General features: G+C 37.1%; 1 protein-coding gene across 2 annotated transcripts in view; it reads right to left on the bottom strand.

Annotated features, from left to right (window-relative positions):
- Positions 1-1,999: 1,999 nt before the first annotated feature.
- GTF2E1 (general transcription factor IIE subunit 1) overlaps positions 2,000-16,686 on the bottom strand; it is a 33,916-nt gene continuing 19,229 nt past the window's right edge. For both annotated transcript variants that reach the window (XM_032298943.1, XM_032298944.1), the window contains exons 3-5: positions 14,041-14,242; positions 8,352-8,593; positions 2,000-3,834 (exon numbers count right to left, since the gene is read on the bottom strand). In XM_032298943.1, coding sequence (XP_032154834.1) covers positions 3,407-3,834; positions 8,352-8,593; positions 14,041-14,242 — 872 coding nt within the window. In that variant the 3' untranslated portion in view covers positions 2,000-3,406. The remainder of the gene's footprint in view (positions 3,835-8,351; positions 8,594-14,040; positions 14,243-16,686) is intronic.

Below are 16,686 nucleotides of genomic sequence, written 5' to 3' on the forward strand. Positions count from 1 at the left end.
CTAAAAGTTGGAAGAAACAATCACTCTGCATCCCACAAATATATACAATTATTATGTATCAACTAAAAATGAAAGGAACACAAAAACAAACAAAAATCCCTCTCTCATTGCCCCTCTCCCTTTGCTCCCTACTGTAAAAACTTCAGGGAGGATCTGCTACACAAACTTGTGTTGATGTTACTATGGGGAGTCAAGGACAGGTGGTGTAGAGGAGAGATGGAAAAGCCGGGGAAGCAGAAAGGCGGAGTCAGAGGATACAAGCTCCCTGCCTACAATCCCCCATCCCCTACCATCCTCGAAAAAGAATTTTCATCTCCCAAAAGAAATGATACTAAAAGAAGTAGTCCAACGGGTTAGGAAAAGAGTTCCATTTAAATCTTAAAGGACAGTGGGAAAGTTGGGACACTTGTTCAGCTGACACTTGAGATACACGAATATAGTCAACCACATTCAGAGAAACCAAGTTTCTCCACCATCGCTTACAGGCTGCGTGTGGTGATGACTCTAGCTGTCCTGGGGTCAAGACACAGTGACTACATGTATCTGCCAAACTTGGGTGTGAGCCTGCCCTCACTAGAGCTTCAGAGGCTAATTGGCAGGGCTCCCATTTTTGATCCTTCTGTCACTGACTGGCTCTTCTCACCAGATTGTTGTGCTACTCAAGACACAAATCTATTTGATAAAGTAATATAAATTCTATTGAGTCTTATTAAATGTCACTGGAAGGGGGTAGTTACCTATTAAATTATATCTTCCCATTGATTCTGAGTATAAATTTAGAAATGTTTATCCAAGGAAATGATAACTCTGGATTTTTTTTTTTTTTTTTTTTAAGACAGTCTTGCTCTGTCATCCAGGCTGGAGTGCAATCTTGGCTCACTGCAACCTCCGCCTCCTGGATTCAAGTGGATTCTCCTGCCTCAGCCTCCCGAGTTCTCCTGCCTCAGCCTCCCAAGTAGCTGGGCCTATAGGCGCACACCACCATGCCAGCTAATTTTTGTATTTTTAGTAGAGACAGGGTTTCACCATGTTGGTCAGGCTGGCCTTGAACTCCTGATCTTGTGATCTGCCCATCTTGGCTTCCCAAAGTACCAGGATTACAGGTATGAACCACCATGCCCAGCCTGGATTTTGTTTTTAAACATCACCTAAAAATCCTAGCTAAAAAGACCTAAAAAGACCTTGCTTTTGACACTCGCTATTTCTTTAATACATTAAATGTATGATTCTTTTTCAAAATGAAAATATCTTTTTCATAATAACATAAGATCAGTGTACTTCTTATCCCTAATTTATATGTATACCTACCTCACAGATTTAGTACAAAAGATTAAATGAGTTAACATACACAAAGCTCTTAAAATAGTGTCTGGCACATAGTTCACTATATGTTAGCAACTTTCTACACACACACACACACACACGCGCGCGCGCGCGTGCACGTGCACAATACAAACACACTCCACTAGAAATACTGAATCCTATATTTAACACATTACAGATATCTTTTCCTCTCAATACATTCTTTTTGGGGAAGGAATGAAATCTCATTATGTTGCCCAGGCTAGCCTTGAACTCCTGGCTCAATCAATCCTCCTGCCTCCACTTCCTGAGTATTTAGGTCTAAATATACATTAAGTATATCTATCTTCCTATTATATTTCAAATACTGCTGCAATGAATACCTTTATTCTTTCCTCCATATTCACTTGTGACATTTTTCCATATCACTAATTCTACATATACACAAACACAAAAAAAAGTTTAAAAAATTAACTACATTTAAAAAATTAACATGATTACTATTTTATTTAAATTAACTTCTAGAACTATAAAAGTTTAAAAAACAATATTTCAATGCAATAGCATTGCTTCTTGGTCTTTTGGCTAAGATCGAGTGTAAAGGGTGAATACGTATACAAGGTACAAAGGCATCTTATTGCAGAAAAGGTTTAGATCCCATATGATGCATCTATTATTTCAAATATGACTAATAAAAGTCTTTTAACATTTTTTTAATGGGAAGAGTATTCATTTTAATTATGCTCCAAGATGTTACAGAGCTTAAAATTAACAAATTTTAGTCAGTATAAAATAGGTTTATTGTCAACATTCAGTCATTAATACAACCCAGGTAAATGAAACATCACTCCATACAAGGCTCAGATACTCTAAAATGCTATCTTAACTTTATACGTGTACTATAAAATGATAAATACTTAAAAATTACAATGCAAGGAAAAATATTTTAAAAAATACAATTGTTATAGACCCTTGTGTCAAAGTTCTTTATTTTTAAAGTTCTGCCTTAGGGAACAACACCATGCTACATATCAAAACCCAATTGAGGTTACAATGCTCGATGATATACTGGATGCACTCTAAAATACCATATCTGACAAGAATGAAAAGAGAGACAACCTTCAATGATGTTCAGAAAGAGGGAGAGTGACAGAGACAGAGAAGAAGAATAAATTATTCTATGCTGATTTCTGCTAGAATGGCCTCATTAAACAATTTATAACACTGACAAAAGGTCTGTACACAAAGGGAACAAAACCAGGACCAGTCTCAGCTTTATATAAGGGATTTCTAAATCAGACAAACACACAGTTCTAAGGCACGGTTCCCAATACTTGTTACTCTTCAACCCTTTACACAGAGTTCTTGTCCAATGTCCATGTTTTTTCTAATTTCTTACTAACGGTTTACCAATTATACTTTCTGTTTTCTATCATCCCAAATCCAAACCGAAAGACATTAACCAATACAATAAAATCCACCAGTCTGGTCAGTTCTACAGATACAAATTCTGGTTTAGACATTAATCACGATACTCAAGTATATCTATCCTTCTTCCACACATATTCTCACCTCCCTTTACATATTGACCCATCTCAATTTTGAGGAAACACTCAAATTCTAAGGAAGTTTTAGGATCTTTCCCCCAATCCATGATTTGCTTGTTGGCAAGCTGCTTTGGTGGGCAGCAGTATAAGAAATTGTTTGGAATGCCTAGCTAGAAGAGATAAAATGGATGTGTAATCAGTGAATTATTATAACCTATTGCAGTAAACAGAAGGACAGGAAGGATTTACTTATGAACTTCCCTCACTCATTTCAGAAGGGAGAAAATTATGTCTTAATAAGGCAAGAAAAAAGGTAGATGAGAAAATACAGTAAAATATTAATACTGTAGTGACAGCAGGGAAGGGTAGGTTTCCCACCACTCTACATTGCTGGGAAAGTTTCTGGCATAAAAGTCAAACTCTCTCACATCATTCTTTGCACAAGGATCAACAGCTGCTTACATCAAAAGGGGCAGAAAGCCGCTTAAATACTTTTCTTCAAAGATGAGACATTTCTTTTGAACTGAGCATTACAGAAAGGAGAAAGTAGGGAAAGCTCACTCAAAGAGGTCCTCAAACATGCGCTGTCCCATTGCTATATACGCTTCCTTTTCTTCTGGTGTCATCTGAGCCACTAGCTCCGGCCGTTGACTCACTTCACTGTAGGAGAACGGACGGCCAGCCACCATGACAATGGGGTCATCTGCTACTTCTTCAAACTCGTCATCCTCCTCTTCATCCTCTTCTCGTTGATGTGCAGCCACAGTTGCTGGACGGGGTGGAGAATCATCATCTGATTCACTGGTCTCACTTTCTGAGTCACTGCCATTGGCAGTGGTTACTGGAGCGGCTGCCCCCACTGAACCAGCCATGGCAGAGGAAGTCTTTTTCTCATGAATGAGCAGTGCTCGCATGACTTCTTCATTATCATCAGGCCCTGCACGTCCTTCTTCCCGCTCCTGAAATGCATCCATATCTATGCCCCCTAGGGAGGAAAACTCAGAAAGTCAATATCCTTAAATGTAAATGGCATTTCTTTATAACTAATACATAATATTTTAACATATATTTAAATAATGCAATAAAATAACAGACTTCACTGGTTCCATTTTTGAGCTGCTGTCCATAAAATATTCAAAATATTTCTTACAAACTGGAGCTTAAGTAGTACAATGCTTAAGTACATCAGTTTTAAAAGTATTATAGTGTAGATTTAAATCCTGGTCTTATACACAAGCATCTTGGGCAAGTTATTTAATCTCTAAACTTCAATAGCTTTTTCTGTAAGGTGACAAAAGCATCTACTTTCTAAGGCTCAGGATAAAAACATATAAGATAATGTCTATGAAGAACCAACTACAGTAGCTGGCATAAGAGAAAATCAAAACATGGCTCTTCATTTTACTCAAGGTAAAAGCCAAAGGCTCTGCAATGGCCTATAGAGTCCCATATCATTTGGTCTCCTTCCTGACCATCTACCTCTTATCTCTTCTTCCCCATGCTAATTCTGGTCTACCCACAGTAGCCTCCATGGTATTCCTTGTACATAACAGACACACTCCTACCTCAAGGCCTTTGCACTGCCTGTTCCCTCTGCCTGGAATATTTTTCCTTTAGGTACCCACACAGCTAGCTCCCTTCCATCTTTCATGTGTTTATTCAAATGTCACCTTTTAAATGTATCCCATCACTACATTACCAATGCTCTGTTTTTCCTCCATAACCACTTATTTCCTAACATAATAAATAACTTACATCTATTGTCTTTGTCACCTCCTTTCCAAGGATGTAGGTTCTACCACAACAGATATGTATCTTGTTTATTCACGGGTATATTCCATTTACCTAGAAGGTACCTGCCACTCTGCTAAGCACTGAATAAATATTTGACAAATGAGTGAATAAATGTGAGCTTTATTTTTATGAAACAAACTAAGCGTACTACAAGCTCTTTATAAAAAAAGGAATCTAATTTTAGAAATGAAGCTTCTCTCACCACACACCTCCTATCATTTTGTATACATATCTTACCTGATGTATTACAGATGAAGTATTTAAGAAAATCATCTGCATTCTACATTCTGATAGTACTACCAAACATACTGCAATTTAAAACATATAAAAAGATTAAAAGTATTGTTTGGAATCTGACTCCCTGATTCAAATCCTAACACTACTTAGCTGTAAGATTTTAGCCAAGTTATTTCATCTCTCTGCTTCAATTTTCTCAAGTACAGAAAGGGGGAAAAGTAGTATTTACTTCAGTAGCTTGCTGTGGGGATTAACTGAATGTCTGTTAAGTGTCTAGAATGGGCCTAGCACTTAGAATAGTATTATCTATCATCATCATTATCATCATCATCAAGAGAAGGCTCAGAAATGGTCAATTCTAACTATAGATAAAGTGAAAGCATCTTCTCATTAACACATTAGAATGAATTAGCTAAAACGCTGGACATTTGAGAAAGCAAAGAACTCCTAAAATGAGATATTGGGCAGATAAGAGAGAGAAAGGGAAACAGGAACAGACAAGTTAAAAGTTTAGGTCAGAGAAAAGAGGCTTTTGATAACACAACTGTCAAAATGAGAGTTAAAATCAAACTTAACTACTTCAAAACACTGTCAAAGGCTGAACCTCCTCCCTAGAGCTTACTGCCAATGCAGCATTACAACAGAAAGAAAAAAAAGTAAGGAATGCATGCAAGCCTTTAAGGCAATAATTGCTTCTAAAAGAATGTTCCAAATAGTTTTAACAATATCAACACAGTATTTTGATTAATGTTTAAAATAAATATAAAACTAGGGAAAAAGAAAATTAGTTTTGTAAACTAAATTAAGTCACACGTAACAGATTTCTGACAAGGGTCTTGAGAGGTTTGGAGAAAAAAAGAATTGTTCTGTTACAGATGAAGGCAGAAAACAAAAAAGGATAAATAAGCAAATTTCTGGATGGTAAAGTAGAAACAGTAGTTTTAGTAACAGTCTTTTTCAATAGAGTTACAAATTACAAAGAATACATATACTGGGAAACTATATTCACAGAATTGATGCTAAGCAATTGTGGGTACTAAAAGGCCAAGTTGCCGCAAAAAAATATAGGAAGAGCTGAAGGTTGTAGACGTGGGCAGAAAAGTAGATCTATTTCTATTTCAGCAAGTGCAAGAAAATCAGCCTACAGAAAAATAATCTAAAATATACTGAAAGATATGATCCAAGCTATTGGATTCAAGGCAGAGAAGGTCCTAAAAAGTACCTCTACATGTTTCTAAAGTTTTTGGTCTTAACATGCTTCCAAAACCAAAACAACAAACAAAATCTCAAGTAAAAACTAGAAAGATATTGGAAATAAAACTCAAATCAACGGTGAATCCATGCATGAACAACATGTATCATTCTGGTCACTTGGTCTCCAGTAAAGTATATTACAATCAAAGATGGTCCAGAAAAAGATAAAATAAACAAAAACTGTAGGAGATGACAGCAGTAGGAAAGAGAACTGTTTCAGGAAAGCAGAATAAAAAGCAATTAGAACTGCATTCAGTATAGGAATGAGGACATGATTGAAGTCTATAAAATTGTGAAAGACAGCAACATGACTTGAAGTTTGAGGAAAAATCAATTGTAGGATAAATAAGACTCACTTCATACATTCAATGGATAGAGTCTGCTCTACTATTAAGAAACTTAACAAAGACAAATTTAGACATGGCAACATAACTATCCTATTTTATGTAGAAACAAATATTTACAAAACTTAAGTAGATCAGATAATTTATTTAAGGCCCATACAATTCATATTCTATCATTCTAGGAATTGTAAACTAGAATGTTAAACTTTTGAGCTTAATATATAATGTTGGTTAATAATAGTTTTATTTTATTCAGTTTTCTTTCTAAGTTCAAAGAAAAGAAGTTGCTTTAAGAACAGACAAGAAGCCAAGTTGGGGAAAACAAATTTATTAAATAATAGTATAGCCTAACTGATGTATAATCTAAAACAACTTGAATCCAAATAACACAACAGGCTGGGCACAGTGGTTCATGCCTACTAGCACTTTGGGAGGCCAAGGCAAGTGGATCACTTGAGGTCAGGAGTTTGAGACCAGCCTGGCCAATATGGCAAAACCCTATCTCTACTAAAAATACAAAAATTAGCTGGCCATTGTGGCTCACGCCTGTAATTCCAGCTACTCAGGAAGCTGAGGCAAGAAAATCACTTGAACACGGGAAGCAGAGGTGCAACTGAGATTGCACCACTGCACTCCAACCTACTTGACAGAGCGAGATTCCATCAAAAAAACACAACATGGCAGGCTAATCAGTGAGGAAGAGGTAAAGTATGGGTTGCCAAGGAAAAATTTTCCTTATTAAAATTAATATATCGGCTGGGCATGGTAGCTCATGCCTGTAATCCAAGCACTTTGGAGGCCAAGGCGGGCGGATCATCTGAGGTCAGGAGTTCAAGACAAGCCTGACCAACATCTTAAAACCCCGTCTTTATATTTAAAAAATAAAAAAAAAAAAAAATAATAATAATAATAATATATCAAAGAGAATCACAGTAGAGGTATTAACTGCTTTACCATCACTACCTAACTCCACGTTACCTTCACAATTTCTAGTATATACGTATACTAAATACGAATTATGAAGGGAAAAGAGGCTAGGACAAAGGCCAAAAAACAAGTGGTTTTCAGTTACTGATTATTCTTTGGCACTAACATAACACCAAACTCAGGTGGTATGTTTGTAATGATATATAACTTGGGAGTAGCAGCATATAGATCGTTATGCTGATAAAAATCTAACCAGAAATAGAGACACCCTTTCTCTCTACTTTCCAGCTTGAGTCATCATCATCCATTTTCGCCTCCCATTTTCTACATACTCCTGAAACATCATCACTTAAAGTCTTGAATCCAGTAATTTTGACTAAAACTTAAAAAGTAAAATCTTGCAGTTCTCTAACTTCTGAAGATGAGTATGCAATTCTTAACCCCTTATGGCTCAGAGATTTCCAAAATCCTCTAGAACAAAGTTCTGCTAACCATCTTGGACTGTGAGAATGCTCAATCCTTTATTCATGTGGTCTCTTTGTATATATTTCAGGTAGCATAACTTTTGGGTAGTATATAATTTTGGCTCCCAATTCAGAAAAATTAAATGCATGTAAGTCAGGGCAATATAAGATTAAAGGAGAGGTGAATGTAGCTACCTTGAACACAATAAATAAAATTTTTCCAAGAAATTAAGATAAACATGACAATTTTTCAAATCTAAAAATGAAAATTTAAAAGGCTCTTTGTTATTTTCACAAAGTTGAAGGGCAATGCAAGTATACTAGTTGGTTTTTATCTTATTGCTCAATCTCTTACTTCTTAATATAATGCAATTAATTGTTCTGTAGAGCAGATCCAGAATTGCCCAGGCAGTTTCCCACTAAGCCAAGTTTATGTTCTACTGAACCTAAGACATATCCATTTTACTGACTTCTACCCTTACCTTCTTTCATATCTTCAGAACTATAGGCCCCTTGGACAGTGCTCTCTCTCAACCAAATGGGCCTCTCTTTGGCAGATTTCCCTTCCAGGGAGGCTCGATGAAGATCTTCTTGGTCATCCATGTTAATGACAACATTCTGAGTGTATAAGTCCTCATAGGAAGGACCTTTGGTGGTCCATGCTTCCCGGTGGTGCCCACCTGCCAGGCTAGCAGCTACAGTAGTAGTTGCTGCATGGTCCTTGCTATATGAAAAGAACAGAGGAGGATAGGAAGAAGAAAAATTAATGTCTTGGTGTTAGAAAAGAAGGGCAGCTGGGAGGTAATTACTACAGTACTACACATAAATGCTATCTAGCAATCATACACACAAATCTTTAACAATTTGGAGAAAGAACTTCTATACCTCAGGGTAAAAGTCAGTGTGTTAGAAAAACACATCATACTTATATTTAAGTTCCTCAAACACTGGATCCTCTAGAGTACATAAATGACTGAGGTCTTATAGATTTAAGATGTTTTGATAAATCTATTAATACTTGGAGGAGGAGAGAGTGATATGGTGACATAATATACTTAAAGCCACTAGTCTGGCAAAAATCTCTGCCAGTATTTTGTTTAAAAAACAAAAACAAAACACTGTATTTTTAAAAATGTTATCTCAGCTCAACCCAGAATAATTCAAAGTGGTTCTGTGTGCTTTTTCCTTTCTTTTGTGTGATGATCATGGAAAAAGCTAGAAAACTATCCTACAAAGCCTGACCTCAACCAATGTTCTTCTCCTTCCATTCATGGAGTAAGGCATAACCCTCTGCACAGACTAGCTTCTTTTCTATGGGGTTGTATCCTACTATCTCCACATCTATGCTGATACATTGTATCCATCACCAACCACTGATTCTACCCTGCAGTGACTATCATCTGTCTATTTTGTTTTGCTTTTTACCTCTACTACCCATGATCTTCTCTGTTGGTCTGTTCCAAGTTTGATAATTTCCTTATCTTTCTCTAGTCACTTATGTTGCCCTGCCTCTCTGTGTTGGGCCAAGTTTTCAGTCTTTCTAATGGTTCCCCATTTTACCTGCCTGTTTCACTCTCAATCTGTTCCAAATTGTTTTGAATATGCCTCATTCTCTGTCTGAGCTCATGCCTTTTCTTTCTCTGCCTGCTACTGATGCTTTCCACTTCAACTTCTACGTATGCTTCTCCACCTCCCTCTCTGTTCAGACAGGTACCTTTTTATCTATAACCATCTTCATGTTTCTTAAACTGCCTGCTCACTCCAAACATTTTGGGTGTTTCTTTTAGTGTCCATGACTGACCTGGCATCATGTTTCTTCTTTGTTTTTCCTCCATTTTGCTCACTCTTTTTCATGGATCCTGAATTAACTCCTGTGTGGAGCCCTGACTCATTCTGAATCTAATCAACATTTCATTAGTCTTTCCTCCTAAGCCATTCATTATTTTGCCTTCACTTTTGTCATTTTATCTCTGCTTACTCCCTTTACTCTTCAATTCTTTCTGGGCCTACTTCTTATCTACTGGGGTTTTCTAACTCATACTTAGCTGAGGTCTGTGTCCCTGTATCTGATTAACCCATCACATCTCTCCCTAATAATACTTTCATCCTTTGGAGGTAACCTTGGGCTCCCTCATCCCACCTATCCTGTCTTGCCTCTGGATATCTATAGGGCCACTGCTACTTGTGCAACAATAAAATGCTATCTCCAGTTGTCCAATCCACACTGATCCAGTCATTTAATCCATGCCTTCCAGGTACTGCCTTTGCATTCTTTCATTATTCCACCTCTGTGCCCAAGGCTACTTTGTAAACCACTTTCTCCCACAGCCTTTTTCTTCCCAGTGCTTTGTTCTACTACCTGTTCCATGCCTCAAACACTTATTTTGCCTCCTCACTGCTCCTACTTTCTATGAGTTACTTGCCCTCACTCTAAGTATAGGCCTATAAGGCATCTCTCTGTAAATATATCCAATTCATCTACTATTATTTTTTCTTTTGCTATATTCTGAAGTCTTATGCTACAATTGTAAATAACTGGTTTCTCTATAAATGCTATTTCTTTCTGCATTCATTGATGTTACTTTGTGTATCATTTCTTATTCATCTCAATTTAACCATTAACTGTCCTTAGTCATTCTCTATCTGTTCTGTCTTTTAAAGGCTGTGTGGCTGCCTTCACTGTAATCTGATGCTGCTTACTTTGTATAGATTGGCTTTTTGAACTTTTGTCTCCTTCAGCATTCATTTTCTTTCTCTTCTCTCTTGGTTTGATCTGATTCTTCATGTTTCTGTGCTTACTCTACATTCTGGCCTCTCCTCCCACACCCATTTGCCTCTCTGACTCCTTTCAATGCCTCTTCTATCCTCAGCCAACATCCCCATCTTGATGTGCTGAGCCTGCTCTATCTATCTGCGACCCCAAAATGTGTCTCCCTGAGTTAGCTAACCCCAGCTGGGAGAGACAGAATAGGCTTATTTCTCTGATCTGGCCAGCCACATCCTTATCATTCCTTGATTCAGACTTAAATGACTCACTCACTCTGAGGTTACTGTTTCTCTTTATATATAATCCTGAACACAGAGTTTTTCTCTATTCTCTATCTTTAGCATTGACTATGAAGACTATCTCATGAAGGTATGAGAAGTACTTTGAGAAAAACAAGAAAGCTAGAGAGAAAGAACAGGACAATTAAATGTTAACACAAGAGTACTTTTAAAAAGTCTTTTGTTTTCAGTATTCTGTCATAAATTCAAGTTGGGTTTTATTCCAGTTTGAGGCAGCAGACATTTGACCACAAGTCAAACAAATTTCAAAATTTGGAACAATTTTAATTAAAGATGACAAAAATGACAATTCATGTTTGAATCTTTTTACAATATTTAAGAAATTTTAGAACTTTTAAAAGATATAACTCTTACTTAGATATGACAGGGGAATATTATTTCAAAACTAAATTGTTAAAGATCTTTAAGGTGAGTGTTAAGAGATGATGAAAAAGGGAAGGTTACTGGCAAGGAATTCCACTTTAGAAAGATAGGCAGACTTTTAATATATCATCAATAGGTTAACTTGCTGAAAGGACAGAATTGTCCATCAACTCTTGGGTTAGGCCTACTGACAGTTCTGCATAGGTAGCCTCTTCTGAGCTAGGGACAAGCTAGAATTTAACTGATTACAGATCGTAATCAAACTAACAATAGTGTCATTTTTTTTTTTTTTAAAGAAAGCTACTATCTCTGAGTTCCCATACCACTCTATTGATGCTTATTCTCTTGTACTGAGGCAGGATGGACTATTATGTCCTTGGGCCAGGATGGGCCATTTCAAAACTTCATACTCCTATAGTATAGAAAAACCAAATTGATACCACCTCCAGCATGTTATTTCCAGGCAGCGGAACTTGTCAAATACTTTGGTGGGGATATCGTAATCTGGGCAACATCTGCTAACCTAATGATTTTTTTTCCTGACCACATGGAAACGATTTTACTTTGGTCTGGCTGGCAGCTCCAGGAAGTCTATCCTGTCTTTCTCGTCTGCCTCCATTTTCTCCCTTCTTTCTTAACAACCAGATTGTTAGGCACCCTTTTTCCTGATCGGTTTATTTCCTGTACTTCCTGGTTCTTCTTCATCCCTTGAGTCACCATCATTCCTGATGAGAAGAAAGTGACTTGATACAGAGAGCTGCTGTTGGGCCTCTGGTGTTGCTGTACCACTAAGACTCATCTCAGGCCTGCAGTGAGTGGGGGTAACTAAATAAAGATCCTGGAAGGGGAGGTGGATTGTGGTAGGTGGAGAACATTAGAGGCAGGAAGCCAGTGGTGTCGGTGACTGAATGCTACTGTAGTGGGGAAGAATCTTGATAAACAGGACAAATAACTACAGGAAGGAGAGAAAACATCAGAAAAATTCAGATAGTATTATACTGTGTAGGAAGCAATCAGATAGTACATTGATGCATACTTCAACACAAAATAACCCCTAAGCTTAGAAAATTTTGTATTTTTATAAAATCAATTTCCCTCATAAGCTTGTATGTTAGAGCTAACTTGAAATGACTGAAAAAGATATTTTAAAAAGATGAATTCCTTTTTCAAAAAAGGAATTCCTTTTCTTATACAAAAAGAAATAAATACCCAGTACTAAAACTTAGGCTGTCTGTGATATGGATGCTATTAGTTTCTTATCAACTGTGGCTCCTTTCTTTCTTTGCTTACTGGTTTTATTCAAACACCAATGGCAATTTGCTCCAAAGAGCTCTGGGACCTTCTCCAGTCCTACAACGTAACTAATCTAAGTACCAGTCACATGATCTCACTTCCTTTGCCAACTGCTGGCTTAGAAATATGCACATAAAGCAATTGTAGCCAGTGAGACATTGGGGGATAGAGAGTATAGTATCCCAGGGGCCCTCTGGGAAACCTTTCTTCAGTTTTAAAATAGGACACAAGGAAGGGACAGTCCCCTTTTCTGCATTTGGACATTTTTATCTGCATATGATACCTAGAAATACATGGCCATCTTAGGCTAGCTCCCTTCATCGTCCCAAGAGGACAACCAACAGGCTGAGTTAAGCAGAGTATAAAGATGGAACAAATCTAGATCCCTGCAGATATAATTGAGCTGTGAAATTAACCAATTTTGAACTGGACTACCTCAGGACTTCTGGTCATGCAGGACAAATTTTCTTATTGTTCAATCTGCTTCTACATTGAATTCTAATTCCAAATAGAGTTGCATATTCTGCTATCACAGGCAAAGTTATCCTAACTGACACATGGTAATGGATTAGAAAATTTATAACTCTTACAGATACAAAATTTTCTGTAAAATTGGATTGCTTTTAACCATCCAAAAGCAGCCCAATTTACTCAGGACTGGCTATTTTGTAACATTGGTACCACAGGAAATGAAATACTAAGAATGCTCCTAAAAACTATACAAGTACAACCTGATTGTTGAGCTCTTTGGAAGGGAGTGGGTGGAGTTAAAGATATCTAAATAAAGATATCCCTTACTTGATTCTGGGAAGAGGGAGAGAAAAAAAAAAGGGTAGAGTAGGACAGCACTCCTTGACCCCAATTTTCATTTATGCTTTTCAAGAAAGAATATAAACCACTTTTTTTGGCATGGCAAATCTAAGGCTACCTCTGCAATTCAAACATTAGGGAACACTGATAAAAATAGGGAGCCCACTGTTAGAAGTATTAACCCATAGATAACACCAGCTATACTTTACTTTCAAGGAAGCTGCAATTACAAGAACAAAAGGTGGTTAAAAAGTTTCAAAAACAAAAGCAAAAATGCAGAATTCCTTAAAGAACTTTAGCCTTCAAAAGCTGGCTAGGAAAATTCAAATATCCCCAAGCAGCACAATTAATTTAGGATTAGCTAACAATTGGCTGAGATGCTGCAGGCCCAAGCAGAATGAGTACTTGAAGTCAAACCTATGTATAAAAATTTTTGCCTAAAGTCCACAGTGTTCTGCATTTAGAACAAACGAATTTCATCACAGGCACACAACAAATGTGGCAGAACTGAGAACCTATGTAACATTACAGTCTTGAGTCTCCTAGTAAATTACCCACTCTTGCTCTCCAAGGTACAGGTAGTTAAAACAAGAACAGGTTGAAAAGTATTCTTAGTAAGAGCACAGGGCCTACACTCACCTCTGTTTCAGGGCTGGGATTTCTGTGGGTTCTGGCTCAAGTATTTCATAGGCCAAGTTCACATCCTCTGTCTCCCGAAGCAATGCATAAATGGGCTCAATTTGTTCATTAAACCTTGCCAAAAGTGTGCGTGCATCTTTTTTGGGCATTGCTGACTCATCCTCTTCTACCTCTGTATGGCAAAAAGTACAGCGGAAAGTTCCTACAGAGAAAACAAAAGCCTCAAGTCAGGGAGAAGACTTTAGCAGTCAGTTTATACCTCCACCCTCCCCCAATATCGTATTATTAAAACTTTCAAATATACAGAAAGGTTGAAAGAATTTCATAGTGAACAGCCATGTGCCCACCATTTAGATTCTATACTTACCATTTTGCAATTCATCACATATCTATTCACTATTTTTGATGTATTTCATAGTAATTTCATCCCTAACTTCAGCATAGTTTTTAATCACAGTATTTCTAACACATATTTATTTTAACTTAAAGCCAAATTCTTTACAGCTTACCACCACAACACGTACCCTTCACCGAAAGCTTTTTATTTTTTTCTTTTTTTTGCACATTACACATTTGGGCTTACATTATGAGGAGAGCCAAATAAACACCTAAAACCAAGAGATTATGGTCATCCTGTACATTGTCACAGGCTATTTTTAAAATTTTATTAACCATTTATATCTAATCAATCCAAACGATTATGCTAAAACCCACACTCTGAAACATTACTTAACAGTCTACACCATTAGCCATACCTGGAATTGCAGTTTGGTTCTTATTCCCAAAGACAGGAATATGTATCCTTCCTTTCTGACTCAACTTACTTGAAAGATTAAAAGAGATGATGTAAGTACTTAGTGTCTGGCAAATAGTAAGTAAGTACTCAAACATTTAGCTTTAAAAGGGCTCATGTAAGATTGACATAAAGAATAAACTGAGGCATCTCTACTTCAACATAACCCTAGATCCTACTGATATATTCCCAGTAGAATAAGTTTCATTACTGCCCCTAACACGTAGCCAATAGCATGTAAATTATTTGTTCAAATATCCTAAAATACATTTTCCTATTGTCTAAATGCCACCCAATCTACATCTATCCCAAATAAGTGAGACAGAGAGAGAAAAGCAGCCCTTCACAGCTAGGAGGTGGCTCAGCACTCACAGCTAGACTGTGGCATTTTTCTGTCAAACAGGATCTCACAGATCACCAATGTTGGAAAAGGTCCTCTGTGACTATGATGGAAGTGAGGCAAACCCAAGCCACTGTAGAATTGTGTCTGAGAACAGACAAAAGCAAGGACTCCATGCAAACACAAAAAAATCCCATCTTGCACAAGTGATCGCTGCTTCTTTACCAATTAGTTTAAGCCTCACACTGTTCTTGTCACCTCCTAGATCAGATTTATTAAGACATCTAATCATAGCTTTATTCCCCACTTCTTCACAGCATCTAATTCAGAGGAAACTTTCATCACTTCCCTGAATTCTCCCCAAAATTACCCAACAAAAGCCCACATTCTCTAAGTCTGTCCAACATCATCTTACTGACGTTTCATGGTTCCCCACGGTATGTGGCTTCCCTTGGGGCAGACATCAATAAATCTAGTTTTGTTTACTACAGATGTGTACCTGATAGTCTTTGACTAGTAGTCACCAACATAACAGATTCTAACTTAATCAACTGGACGAGAATACTATTTACCAAAGTAAAGAGAGGAAAAACAAGTTCTTTTTTCTTTCTTTTTTTTTTTTGTAGGTAAAAGATATCACATTGCTTTAAATATCAAAATGAGTATGTAAATCGCCAACTTATTACAACTGCTAACACCTCAGCTCAAGAGAAGGGTTTAGACTACAAATTTAGATATGAGAATCAACAATCTATAGGTGGTAACTGAAGTCATATAGTAGATGAGAATATCTGAAGAGATTAAGGAGAGTGAGAAGAGGAGGCAGTTAAGGCATAAATTTAAGGAACGAGGAATCCTTGAGAAACAGAAATGGTGCAACCAGAGTGATAGGATGGTGTTTCAAGGAAACGGTATGGTCCTAATATTTCAAGGCCAACAAGAGGTGAAAACTAGCTTTTATATTTGGTAATAAAGGGTAAGAAGTGACCTTGGCTAGAGAGGTTTTAAGTAGAATCCTATCTTATATTATTTCTCTAACTGTTTCATGCTGTCTCAGCCTCTTATCTTCAACAGAATATATATTCAAAGAATATAATCATGTGGGGGCTTAAAAATAAACCACATAAAGTAGGGTTGAATATAGCTCTGAAATACCTGCTGAATTAAAAAACACACCAATGTGGGACTGGCACTTAAATTGACTGTTGAAAAACAGGCACTTACAGAGACTGTCAATGAGAACTAAGAATAGTTTGGAAGACAAGTTACCTAGTTCAGTAGTTTTCAAATATGTTTTTAAAGAAATGAATCTCATTTCTCAAATGGAAAGGTGCTTAATATATAAACATAAAAGCAAATGCTCTGGGGTAAAGTACACAAACACAGCTAAGACAAAGGTCAATACTCCAACCCTCTCATTACCTGTTTTCAAAGCATCACAAACCAGCCTCCTCAATGCTTCTCATGAGGCACACTTTGCTGGAGGGCCTTTGCTTTTCTCTTCCCTCTATGC

This window comes from Sapajus apella, unplaced genomic scaffold (genome assembly GCF_009761245.1).
Source record: "Sapajus apella isolate SASKATOON/1434 unplaced genomic scaffold, GSC_monkey_1.0 scaffold40, whole genome shotgun sequence".
NCBI lineage: Eukaryota > Metazoa > Chordata > Mammalia > Primates > Cebidae > Sapajus > Sapajus apella.